The sequence below is a fragment of the Watersipora subatra genome, chromosome 1 (genome assembly GCF_963576615.1).
Source record: "Watersipora subatra chromosome 1, tzWatSuba1.1, whole genome shotgun sequence".
Lineage (NCBI taxonomy): Eukaryota > Metazoa > Bryozoa > Gymnolaemata > Cheilostomatida > Watersiporidae > Watersipora > Watersipora subatra.
Genome location: NC_088708.1, coordinates 10,000,001 through 10,013,895, shown reverse-complemented (window position 1 = coordinate 10,013,895; position 13,895 = coordinate 10,000,001). Strand labels below are relative to the sequence as shown.

Sequence of the window (13,895 nt, the reverse complement as noted above, 5' to 3'; positions counted from 1 at the left end):
GAGCAGCCACTTTTTATGAACCAGTATCTGTTCAGACCTACCAAGAATATGTTGCGCGTCTCTTACATGAACTGGAATAGAAATGCAACACTGGCCAGGCGATTATATGGACATACATATATTTAAAGTGATGCAGCCTGCCTTTCGCACCTTCTGATCAAGCGCTATCAAACTAGTACAGATGATGGTTTCAATCTAATCCACCCTTCTCTAGATGGATCATGGGTTTCAATATTTATTATCAGTGATCATCTTCATATAAATATTTTTATATAGGTATTGTTTAAAACAGAACTTTCTGCACTCCCAAACTGTTTATACATGTGTCACAATCGGATTTGACTAAACGAAAACTCAAATGCTGCCTAGATTTTGTACAGAGTGATGATTTTGGATATATTGAAAGAAGGCTGTCCCACTACTAAACCATAATGTATATAACTTACCTACTCAGATTATATGCTAAAAACTAACACTCTAACAGTTATTCCATGATTAAATCTGGCAATTTAATAATGAGTTTATTGTTCGCATATTAAGGACCATTTGGACCCAGCAAGAAAACGCTCCACAATGGCTGTTTCAGCAGTGATAGTGTATTTGGTATTTTGGTATTCAATGGATGTCTTGCAGTACCAGTATAAATACTACATAGTTCAGAGACAGATTTCCATTAAATGGAAGCAGGATATTACATTGGTTGCAATCACTGCATCAAGATAATGTCAAGCAATTCTGTGATTCATCTTCTAAGGTAATACTCAGGCTTGTGTTTATGGAGTATCAGGTGTTGACAGGAGCCGTTTCGATGTGTGATCCAGAAAGAAGCACATATGTGTAAAGAGGAAGGACAAGGTTATCAACTTGCAGTGTGCAGGACTCCAGAACAGCGACCAATAAGAGCATCCATGATAGTCGACCTGTACCATAATCTAAAATCACAAAAGTGGATCATCAGATCTTGAGTTTGTGATTGAGTAATGAAACAGGACAACAGGTACATACATTATCATAATGTGAGTCATAATTGCGAACTTCTTATGATTTGAAAATGGTTCTTCGCAGCACCCTTCAAAGGATAGGTCCTACGACACATGGTATCAAGAATATTCAAATATTTCAACTGCAACCTGTATTGTAGGATGTGCATTGAATAAAGACAGAGTTTTTATCATCCCCATGACAACTCATCAATTTAATATAAAATCCATTTAACACCATAATTTAAAACTATAAACTTACGCAACTGATCACTAAAAACAAATCTTTGCTACTGTGAATCTACAGTGACTTCTAATCACTGTCTGAACAGGAGCGTAAAATGTTTTTAGCAATGACTCGGCCTGTGAGCTGAGCATGTCTTTTATTTTACTAAATACTAGACAATATACTGCTCAAAATTAATTGAAATTTATGCTGTAGCTTCGTACAGCATAAGTTTCTACATGTAGGCCTACATATAAATCCAATAAAATTCAGTTTTACCATCATAGAAGTCAAATAGCACACCAATGACTTGAGTGAAAAATGTATTTCACTTTTGCAAGCAATTTGTACAAAAATAGCAGCATTACAAAAGTCATTCATAGCTTTTTTAATCTTCTAAATTACAATTAAAAGTCATTATAGACAGTTGATCAATAGTTTAAGTTTAGCCGAGTTTTCATTGCAGCCCATATGATCACATTTGATGTTTACAAGAAATTGTAAGAACATTTACCATACTTTTCGGACTATAAAGCGCACCCCTATACAAGCCGCATCTGCTTTATTTTCTAAAAGCCGATAATAAAACAATACATAGGCCGCACCTTTGTATAAGCTGCAGAACTCAGGACGGTGCTTTTTAACATGGCAGCAACTTTGCTGTTTAAAACGGAACAGTGCCTAACGGCACTGTTTCATATTAACCGACGCTTTTTAACCTAGTGCCTAACGGAACAGTACCGTTACGCATTGTTTTGTGTTTTTCTTTCACCGCTAAAGGCGTACTAACCGGAGATTCCGGTTAGTGCACCCTAGCGGTGAAAGAAAAAGCCACAGAATAGTTGCACCTTTATATAAGCCGTATGGCTCAAATCATCAGAAAAAAGTAGCGGCTAATAGTCCAAAAAGTACGGTAATTGACTCTTGGTGAGCACCTGACTAGCTAAAACCATTACAAAGAAGCTGACTCAAAAAAGATCTTTGACGATTATTCAATAATACATTTAAACTGTTTCTAGATTCTATCAGAAAAAACTTAGCCGAAATGAATGAGGTATATGACACATGAATCAAGGTGTCATTTGTCCTCTTTACTATCGACTAATAAGATGTACGGAGCCTAAAACCCAATTTTATACGAGAGAAGATAGACGTCTCAAACTTCAATGACACTCGTTTACTCAGGTTCTTGGGTTGTGTCGTGACAAATGCCACTGTCCTAAGTGTGATGTCAACTGGGTGTAGAATAACATGTAAACAATTAATTTTCAATCTATAAAGAGAAGGCATTTTAAAATTTAAACTAGGATGTAAGATTAGTGTCTCTAGATTATTATTCAACTGTGATAAAACTTTGCAACACCATTGGAGTAACTGACTTTAGTAACTGTTGGTTGTTGTTGTTTATAGCATCGTCAGGGTTAATGTAGGACTGACCAAGATTTGATAAAAAAAAACAAAACGAACTCGTGATTCCTCTGTAGACCACCTGGTCTAAAATAAAATGATTTCCAGGTAAGCAAGAAACCGTTGAGTGTTATATCCTTGTAAACAGCCAATATATGGCTTTTATATTCAGTCAACCTCCTTCAACTTTAAATATTGATCAAAGTCATTTAAATATTGTTGAATATTTTTTAAAGATTACAAGAAGCTTGATTACTACGGCTGCACTCAAAATATCGTAGCTTTTCACATGTTTTCACATGATTTATTATGGACCTTGCAAACACTCCGAAATGGATATTAAAGGCATACAACAGCTACCACTTTCGTGATAGCCATTATTATGATTTTTTTTCTAATTTATAATTTTAATACTTTTTCAATTGGACTATTGATGTACCATTAGTAAATATGTTAGGATGTTATCACATATATTTTAAGTAGTCTAAACAAAACCTCAAATAGTCGTAAGCGTCGGAACTCGATAAGCAGTCATTAAAAGGTGTGGCTCATCCTCTGGCAAAAAAAGGTTAAGGACGCTTTTGGATTACGTACTCATAATCCGCTCCGGAGGTGAGCACATGAGACAAATATATTGATGACTGAAAATACTACGTGTATCCATAAACTTAAAGTTATTCTCAAGAAAAAGCGATCAGCACTGTAATTACTCTTATCGGTAGGAAAATGATGTGTAATCCAAACAAAAAATTTCATCGCTCACCCAACACACTTGTTATGTAGTAAGTAATGGGTATCGCAGCCTACAAACAACAACTATTAACAAGGACCACAGGCTACTGCTTTATATGTATAGAGAAAAATATGCTTACCTACTACCAACGAGGCTTAGGCCTACGTGACTTGGTTATCGAGTACTATCATAAACGAGTCAATGTGTTGCAAAAATTACCGTAATCTTTCTAGGGCTATGAGAGGTACATAATTGGAATCTTCATGACATATGAACACCTCAAAACAAAAACTGTAGTAACAGACTGAAGGCTTGGCTAAATAGGCTGAAGATTTAAGGTGGCGTTGTTTCAGGAAAGAGCACTGTGTTGACGCATTTATGGTTAAATAGTTTACACATGACAGTTTATCCAAAACACCTATGCTATTTCTCACTAGTCTGACACTGGCTGTTTATTGACACTTAAGGAACAGATTCAAGTATATTTTTAACTATCGCACTCTATATTTAGTGGTGTAAATTATTCCAACATGGCAGACTTGTTAATTTTAGTCAACTTCTAAGACGCGAAATGTGAGCCATACAGAAAACTAAGTCAATGAGGCATGAACAACGGCAAATTGCTATGAACAAACATCGATATATCGGACAGACACATAAGACTGATGTCATAAGAAGCACGTGCTAAGCTTGTCAGAGTCAGCTCCAAACATTTGCCTCTCAATTACGATGTTACAATGGACTGCTTAGGGCAAACCAAATTGGAGTTTGCCCTGTGAAAAATCACTTTCTCTGGAGCCCTCCTTGAATGAGGTGTCATTTGAATCGCCTGCGAGCTGGTACTATCATTAATGGGGTGCTCCATGTTAGGAAAAAGAAGTAGTATACCCAGATGCTCTTTAGCATATAAAACAGTGTTTTACTGTCAGCATAGAGCTGAAGAATCTTTTTCAATGGCCTATTTCAATCAGCTACAAATGAGACATGCTATTGGTAATACCATGAACCTAACATGGGTGAAAACTTAATTGCAACATTTTTAATTATATGAGACGAGACAAAACAATTATGTATCTTAATCCAAACCGGTTTATAGAACTACGAAATTTGTATTCAGTTCTTAGAATACTTCAGTATCACTTGACATAAATATACTCCTAAAATAAACATGACATACCTGACATATATGACATAGTATTAATAACCTATCAGTATAGGAGTCAGGTACACAAACTTGTATGCAGTACAAAGGAGCGCAGGAAGTTGGAATAAAATGACATAACTGGTTGTGAAACTATTAATATAACAGAAAATTTGTATTCTGTTTTGGAATACTCAAGCAAAACTTGATATAAAAAAATTTCACGTCCAGCTCTGCATTAATTATTGAAAACTTTATAATCAATTTGAGAGGGTTCAAGGTATCTTGTGTATCGATGAACTCTGTGTGTATGTAACGAACTGACAAAGGCAATGCTAGCCTACCTTTACTAGTTCGCAGAATACCTGCTAATTGCGAATAGTTTTAATACAAATAGTATTGACAAGCTTTTTCCATTCAGTTGGGAGCCATGTAAAATTTTATTAATGTTGTGTCTGACTAGAACTCTGGTATTTGGTACAATCTGAGCAGTCCATTTAGGGTAACAACAGTGTATAGGATATCTAGCATTTCTCTAGTGACTGCCAATACCTAGAAACATGTTTATAAAAAGCAACTTCGCGAAACACAAAAAACATTTCCTAAACCAAATAAAGGATTTTGGCAAATAGAGAAACCAATAATTAAAATAAAAGTGCAAACATGAAGTTTGCTTGTTCCTTCAGCTATGACCGTTGAACAAAGCAGAGATAAGCTTGAATTTGCATAAGAACCAACTAAGCACTGATGCGGTCACAAGGCTCTCTTATCAGTAACCACTGATCTCTTTGAGGGGAGGTGCCAGTTATTGCGTCATAAGCCATGCGTTTGTGAAGTGCCACGCCATCATATGACCACGATGCGCTCGACTGGCTCTAGATAGATAGGTAGAACATACCTAGGCCTATAAGCATCGCGACACAATTCTCAACATACCGTACTGTCGCCTTACTGAGGCTAAAACGCTTACTTACAGCTGCTTACAAAATGATCTGCAATACATTTAGTTTTGGTACACAACTTTGCAACATCATCTTTCAAAACATTTGTCATATACCATCCTTTACTAGTTGTCACATAACATAGTTTTTAGTATTGGTATAATGCATCGCTTTTCCTTCTGATCCTTAACCTATTGAGTTCTGCCATTTTGGTCCTGAGTATTTGAGTCATGCTTATTGTGTTTATGGTAAACTGTTGAACTTTGCAACCTGGACCTACTTCAAAAACTAAAATTACAACATTGTTTGTATTGCAATATACTTCTTCCTAACTAATGACTTAAAAAACTTTCCTTAATCCTAAAACTGTTAACCTAAATGTAAATACAACTTGAATTTACAATGTAAGATAGTGATGATATCGAGATAGGCTTGTCAATACTTAAAGTACATACAGAATACTTTTTGCAACAGATTTTAAAACGGCATTACTCTGAAACCTTCCATCCTTGGAACACTACTTTGCATAAAATAAATATGGGGGGGAATAGGTTTGATGGGAAGAGAGCATAAAACTGCTCATAGCTAAGGGAAACTTGTTTAAATATTCCAGTACCCATTTTTATCAACATCTCTTGGTTGTTTATAACTAAACCTTAGGTGTAAAATTTAAAAACTGCAGCCAATGAGCACTATACTATAGGCAGACTATAAGGATGTGGGACCAACAGCTAATATACACTTATGTCCCACTATTAAACCCAATCCTTTAGCAAATGCAATCATGGCTAATCGCAAACCTGACCTAAACAGCCTAATGGACTAATATTTTCAAACCTATGTTCGAATGACGGTGTATGCTGGCTACCTACTGAGCTTTTTCTGACATAACCTAGGTAGAGCATGTGAATCAATATCGCTGGATCATATTATTTTATTGGAAAGCTATGCAAGGACCGAGTTAACTGTTTGCATTAAGAGCTCAATGCAAACAATAGCGTCATAGTTTGCCCGGTGATCCAATAATGGCAGCTAAAAATAGCTTCACTCGCATGGAAAGCTAACAAAGCGGCTGTGAGAAATTCAATAATATCCAGGGGAAACTGATTACATCACCCCTACGGATTGCTGGCGCTGATAAGCTGACCTACATTGAATAGGTATTATTAGAATCAGCTCTTTGGATAAAGTAATAGCCATAGCTTGTGTAGGGTGGCTAAAGAACCGCCCCTTCATTTCCTAATGAATTGATCACTAGTTGTACTTAAGCTGTAGAAGCTTTGCTGTAAAGTTCCTGCTAGACTAATGAGCTCATAGCTATATGAAGCTGGAACAGGGGCTAATAAATAACAACGCACTACTGGCAGGTCAGCTAGGCTTCTAGTTATTCTATAAGGACACAGCGCTTAAGGTGTCTTGTAAGAGGATACTACGCCCACTTCATACACTCAGACCTTGTCTATGAGCATCAACGTTTCGTCAACGTTGATGCTATAATATTTTTGTTAGGCTAATGACTAGAAAACTGGATTTTTTCTGGGTTGATAATCTTTCTTGTCTCACAATTGTTGGCTACTGCCCAAAGGTGTGTGCCTAGTTAAGAAATCACTTGTTCACAGCCGCTTGAAGCGATCAGGTTACATTTTTACTGGCAGCCATCTTTGCCTTTGCTAGACAATAGCCTCACTGCTAAAGGGAGTTCTTTAATTGAATATTAATACAATAGCAGTTGAACCATAGAAAGCGCAGGTTCCTGGATCTGTAACATCTGCTTTGGTACTGGCTATACTCTAGATCTAAATATTACTTTGGCAAGCGTACAAAGGTAATGCATTTCTGAGGGAATTACGCTAGGATTACAGTAATCGTAGGCTAGCGATGCGAATATAGCTGTGGTTATAGAGATACGCAGCATAACTCTGCCTATATAATTATTATTTTCAGATTTTTGTCCACTTTTCAATTTTTAGTTCCTTTGCTTTCCCTTACAAAACTGCAATACAGGAGACACTCTTATAATGTAAATGATCCGTTCCAGAACTGTTTCCGTTATAAGAATAGTAAAACACATATGTAAATTGCCTAATCCATTCCAAGATCTTCCCAAACTTACCCCTTCAGCCATGCAATAAGTGAAAACTATACTTAACTTGTTTAATTTGTGGGCTATAGGGCCTACCGTAACTGCGGAATTATTGGTTTGCATCGACAACTTTTCTCCTTATTATGATCAATCTCACTGGTTTTATAGACAGTGATTGCGGTAAATTTACAACAAATTGATAGGGACTGCACATTTTCGAGGTTCATTTACAACGATTTGCTTATTTTTCTAAACAGCAAAGTCTATTCTGCAAAGTAAAGCTGATAACAAATATTTTGTACGTCTACAATAAGGCAAAACAACAAAAAGTTTTTACTATAAAAATCTGTTCTATCTGTTCGTCGTCTATCACTATCCAGGGGTCAAGGTTAGGATTAAAATAACTTTCGACGATACTCCAATTCGTGACACTAAGACTGGTAGACCGACGCGATAACACCAGTACCAGTCGATCACCTTTGTATTTATGAACCATTGCGAAGCTATCCTACTTAGAACATGGAATGAGACAGGTTTTTTATGTTCGAGACGAAACAATCTTGTAAAAATTCGCGACTCGAGACAGTAAAATAATGCATTTGGTGATGATTTCCCTACACAAGGACTAGCACACTTGATATATGAATTGATAAACCTCTTTTTAAATTGAATTTTCTCCTGGTATAAACGATTTAAATACAACATTTTAATAGCAATATACAGTCAAACATGGATAACTCGAACTTCATGGGACCGAGCGAAAGTGTTCGAATTATCAGAGCGTTCAAGTTATCAGAGCACTGTCACAAGTCCATGTATTTACTTATTTATTAGTAGATACATGCACATATACAAACTATAATATAAATCAAAAGCACAAATGGCTTGTTTCAAATTAAATGCTTCTAATGTAAAGTTTAAAACGTTTTCATCAAAAAGTATAGAGATTTTTCTATCACTTGAGATTGGTTTGTTGTTTGAGGTGATGTTATTGCCAGGACGTTTTTTTAGATTGACATTGGCAAAACTTGATCGTTGTTGAAATGCTCAAAAGAAAAGACATCTTTTTCTTTTGAGCGTTTTACCCACGATCGATTTTGCCGATTTTTCTTAAAGTTTATGCGAAGGTCACCTCACTTTTCCATGCTTCCGAAGGGCGATAGCTAAGCGGATGTTTGGTATAAATCAAATTTCACCAAACCTTTAGAAAAGTCGTTGACAAAAATATTTTTCCGATAGTGGTAATAACGACGCTTATGAATTACGAAAAGATGAGGTTTACCTCTATGGCTTGGAATAAAGTGATTTTCTAAAGCGATAACAACCGTTTCGGTAGCCGTTGGGCAAAAAACAGTTCGAGTTAACAGTGTTGAGTTCGAGTTATCTATAGCAATTTATCGTTACGTGGGAACGGACCAAAGAAACCGTTCGAATTAACCATGTGTTCGAGCTATCCGTGGGCGAGTTATCCCATGTTTGACTGTACCTGTATTTTTTGGTAAACAAAAGTGACACAAACTGCTCTGAAATAGCGAAGTCATATATTTCTAAGAATTTTGAGCTTGATTGATAATAATTATTAAAAACATATTGCTTTGTACATGTATCGTGGTCTGAATAAAACTGATCGTGGTCTTCCAATAGTAAGGTAGTAGTAGGACTAGTTGTTAGTAGTAATATCCTTAAGAAAATGAACTGCAGATTGCTAGTTTTAGTTCTTATTCTTGTTGTTGAACTCCCTAAAAATGTGAAATAGGTATGTATGTACATTACACGATTTTATATTTTGATTAATACCTCTTTTTCCTCTGATAAATCAATCTCAGCCATGTTTTAACAGGCTGCGCAGGCGCATTAGTTCTATTTCCTGTCTTGAGTTTGGCAATAGTTAGGTCGAGATGAGATCGATCCAGGACGAAACAGGTCGATACTCGAGATGTCTCGTGTCTCGTTTCACCTCTAATACTACTTGCCTTTTTGTTGACACATTTGACGCTCTATTACTACGAACTAGAATGTTGCGAAATTTATATATATAGGCCTAATAGATACAACGCTAAATGCACGGCGTCTTTTCTTCCACAAGTTCGGCTAAACAAAACATTCAAATCGATTTTGAAAACTTGCTCGACTTGAGACTTTACGTTATATGGAACTTTTTACGTACCAGGTAGTAGGAAACAAAAACTTCACATATATTTTTTATGTTATCTGGAATTTACGTTATAGCTCGAGGTATATGGGATAAGAGCGTCTACTGTACTTCGAAAATCTTCGAGCAATGTCAGAAAATGCTTTGGGTAGAGAAATCGACATTTGCTCAACATCCATATCGTATGTTAAATTTTTTAATAAAGCAATCGCAAGTAGAGATTTGATTGTACAAATAGATATCGACAAGGTCAGTAGTGAAAATTGATAAATAAAGGTTTGACTCTACAAACAGATTCAAACTTGTTAGCAAATACTGTACCTAGAAGTGAAGGTGTACTGGCACAAAAATATGGACCTGGTCATTACTATTGATGAGGAAAGGCTGGACTGTACAAACAAGTACATTTGGCATTGAAAATTGTCTTAACAGTGATAGCATTGAACATCTGAAATGTCAGATTTTAATGTCTATTAGTAGCATTCAAATGAAAATGAGGTGTTAGATTCAAAACTGCATCAGATAGACTGACTTTTAGCTGTGCTTACATTCACAACTTGCAGCGCTTAGATGCTTTGTATCACTGATAGTGATCGCTTTTGTGGCTGTGGTTTCATTAGTTATCACTGTATTTTTATACTTACAAATTGGCCTTGGAACCAATGATTTGACTTTTCCAAAGATGCTTTTTCTAATACATTTATTCTTCAAAAATGGATCCTACCAAAAAGTATTTCAATGAATCTAAGCAACAATCTTGAAGATTTCAACTGCACTGAATGATGCCCGTATTGCATTCACGCACAAACAGACGTTGTAATTTCTACCTTTGCCATTCAGACTGGTTTGATATGATGAACAATTAATTTAAAGTAATAGCATTTTAAAATAAAAGACTAAAGAATTAATTACTATTAAACTTTAGGTGCAACTAACAGCAATTAATCCTTTCGCAGGCAAGTTTTTTGGGCTATTTGAGACCCCCTGGGCAGATTAATTTTTCACAAATTGATTTAAATAAAGCATTCATAGAGTTTTATTTATGATATTGTATACGCATATTATGTTTTTATTATACAGGTAAATACAAATAAACATTTATAAGTCAAATTCTTATATAAGTGTTTCTCTAGCTGTAGTAATTTTGGAAGCATTTGCCCTTGCAGAGGCCTACACCGCAGTCTTGACATCATGTGCTTATTATTATTCCTCTATAGCTTTGCCTTTGCCTATAGCCTTTGGAGGACGCCATGACAGTAAAAGAAAATTGTTGCACTCTGGGAAAATATTCAGAAAGCAGTAACAGAAGCATAAACAAGCTAGAAACAAAATTCTCTATTTTATTCAGATACGTTTTTATTTCGGATTTTTCGTTCATTTAGTATTGCAAAAACGATCGGGTTTTTTTCTCAAAACGGCTAATTTTTTTGTTGCTAACAGAGACCAATGTATTGTAGTTTACTATTAGTAAAAAAATTAAATAAAAAAAGGCAATAAGCTAACCAGAAATCAATTTATAAAAAACGTTCGCGTTGCGACATAATAGTCGCTCTGCCCATTGGCGTCAGTATCGCTAAACGACAATAATGTCGCTATGCCTGCAAAAGGGTTAGCATTCATTGACACTGAAAATTGATAGCGATAAAACTGAAATAGGTCGACAACCTTGCAAAGGGTTCTCAGCAGGTTAGTAGATCATGAACTTACTCCGGTTTCTGCATCAAAAATCGACTAACATTTTCGAATCTACGTTTTTCTCTCACTGTATGAATGCTACCCAACTTGTTATAGATCTTTTGAAAGATTAACAAGTCTCATGGGTTTCTTAAAAGCATAAAAACTCAGTTAAAGATCACATAGTGATGAATACGTCACTATGTTCCCATGACGCACACGGTGCGCAACTTTAAGTCAATCTGCAAGAGATCCGCATCATAGAAATGGGAAAAATGCGCAAATCTGAATCGAATTTTTCACGCTTGCAAATGATGGAAACGGCACTTGCGAATGATGCGCATTAAAATATCGGACACGCTATTCCTTCATGAACATTTTCACATTTCAGTCATTTCTATTTTGATTTTAGCAGTTCCAAAAATGAGTTCTAAAGGTCCGGCCACACGTAACGAATTATTCGTTCAATCTGACCGAATCCACGAATTTCACAGAATTCACAGATCTATTCTGCCGAATATCATAGATTCGTCTGAGCTGTGCATGCACACCGAATTCGTTACCGAAACGCGTTTAATTGGCTAACCAATTTTTTTAGCGAGCACGATTCTATTAGCTTTGACAAGTGATATAGTCCAAGACACGTACGACGACACACAATAAAAGTATCACCACGATATGACTTGATACATACGATGCAACTGCCTATATGCGCTAGAGATAGTGACTGTTTTTGCGACGGAGCTTTTGCTGCATAAAAAGAAATTATTATTATTGAAAAAGAAATAATTCATAACTTTTAAAATATCTAAAAAAAAATTCTGAATACACGATGAGAAGTTCCTGTCATGGTGAACCAACGAGAGAGAACCAACAATAGCGCATATAGGCAGTTGCATCGTACGTATCAAGTCATATTGCGGTGAAACTTTTATTGTGGGTCGTCGTACGTGTCTTGGACTATATCACTTGTCAAAGCTAATAGAATCGTGCTCGCTAAAAAAATTGGTTAGCCAATTAAACGCGTTTCGGTAACGAATTCGGTGTGCATGCACAGCTCAGACGAATCTATGATATTCGGCAGAATAGATCTGTGAATTCTGTGAAATTCGTGGATTCGGTCAGATTGAACGAATAATTCGTTACGTGTGGCCGGACCTTAAGATTGACAAAACTGCGTTGCTATTTATTGACCTGTGGGGGTCAATAATTAGCTACGCAGTCTAGTCTTTCCACCTGAAGAAGCTGAAGGAAGAAGCTGAACGAAGCCAAGCGAGAAGGCTAGATGCTAGCTAGTGTTAAATGGCATCTTGCAATGTTCATTGAAACACATAATTGCGCGGTAACTCAACTTGTGCACAAGTTCGAATGCGCATTATACCTGTCATGGAAACATACTGTATTGCAAATGTGTTTTAAATATGCGACAGAAAGTTGTGGTTATAATTTGCTTGGCATTAAAACTTGAATGTCTGTAATCAGTTGTACAAAACAGAATTGTGATATTCTCCAAAGTGAGAGATATATCCCAATATTCATGGCACTTACACGACAAAAATTAATTTGCAAAGGACGTTCATTTGTTGTGAGAAGGTCTAACGACCTACGGAGTACTGAACAACTTTGCGAGGTGTTATTAATAGTGTGAAGTTTACCTATCTCAAGAGAACCCTTCTCATCCAAGTTTAGGAAAGAAATTATGCTCAAAACAAAAAATCGGTCTAAAAATCTAATAACGCAGAGGAGGGCATTTGTAATTAATACTAGTTACTAAAAATAGTGTCAGTCATTCCATAAATAATGTAATGAAATTAAATTGTTTTGGTTACAATCAGCGAACCAGCAACAATACAACTTTTCAACTACCATGCATTAGGGTTCATGCAGATCAAGATAAATGACTGTCATCAGATTCGTAAGCCTATATAAACCAGCATGTTCAGGAATGTGTATATATGAATCGGAGTTTATGGTTTTAGAATTAATACTATATAATACACTTACGCGTTTCCTGCTTGACATTATCTCTAATAGCATGCCACAGCTAGACTGTAAATAACTATACTTATAACTCATTCCATACTCATCTTTTGTGATCATTTAATCTCACCATAAATGCATCATTCATTTCAAGAATAATACATCTGATAGCAAATGATTAATATGGAATCGTTTACAAAATGCCAAAAATGGATGAATAAAAGAATAATTTTGATCGCATGTCAGTAAGAACTAAAACGAAATGCCTCTGCTTGCTATTTAAAGCTATTTTCTTTCAAATGCACTAGGCTTTACCCAAATTTTTCCAAGAATCATGAAAAACAGGCAGGGATTAAGAGTCATTAAGATTGACACTTTAGGTGCCACTTCATCCTATAAAATGTGTCATGCTTCGTCCAAAGTAAAGCAGAAACTCTGACAAAAACACTATAACAGCTTCTATACGTTAAATCTTACTGTGTCCTTTCTAAGATTATTTTATGACATTGAGAGGACACTGTAGGATTTGCTTGCCAAGTTGCCCTACCCCAGTTAGAAAAACTAACAAGAAATACCAA

At 35.9% G+C, this 13,895-nt stretch overlaps 1 protein-coding gene across 2 annotated transcripts in view; it reads right to left on the bottom strand.

The window, feature by feature from the left end:
* Positions 1-599: 599 nt before the first annotated feature.
* The window catches only part of LOC137402796 (dolichol kinase-like), a 66,237-nt gene continuing 52,941 nt past the window's right edge, over positions 600-13,895 (bottom strand). For both annotated transcript variants that reach the window (XM_068089303.1, XM_068089308.1), the window contains one exon: positions 600-932. In XM_068089303.1, the coding sequence (XP_067945404.1) occupies positions 784-932 (149 nt within the window). In that variant the 3' untranslated portion in view covers positions 600-783. The remainder of the gene's footprint in view (positions 933-13,895) is intronic.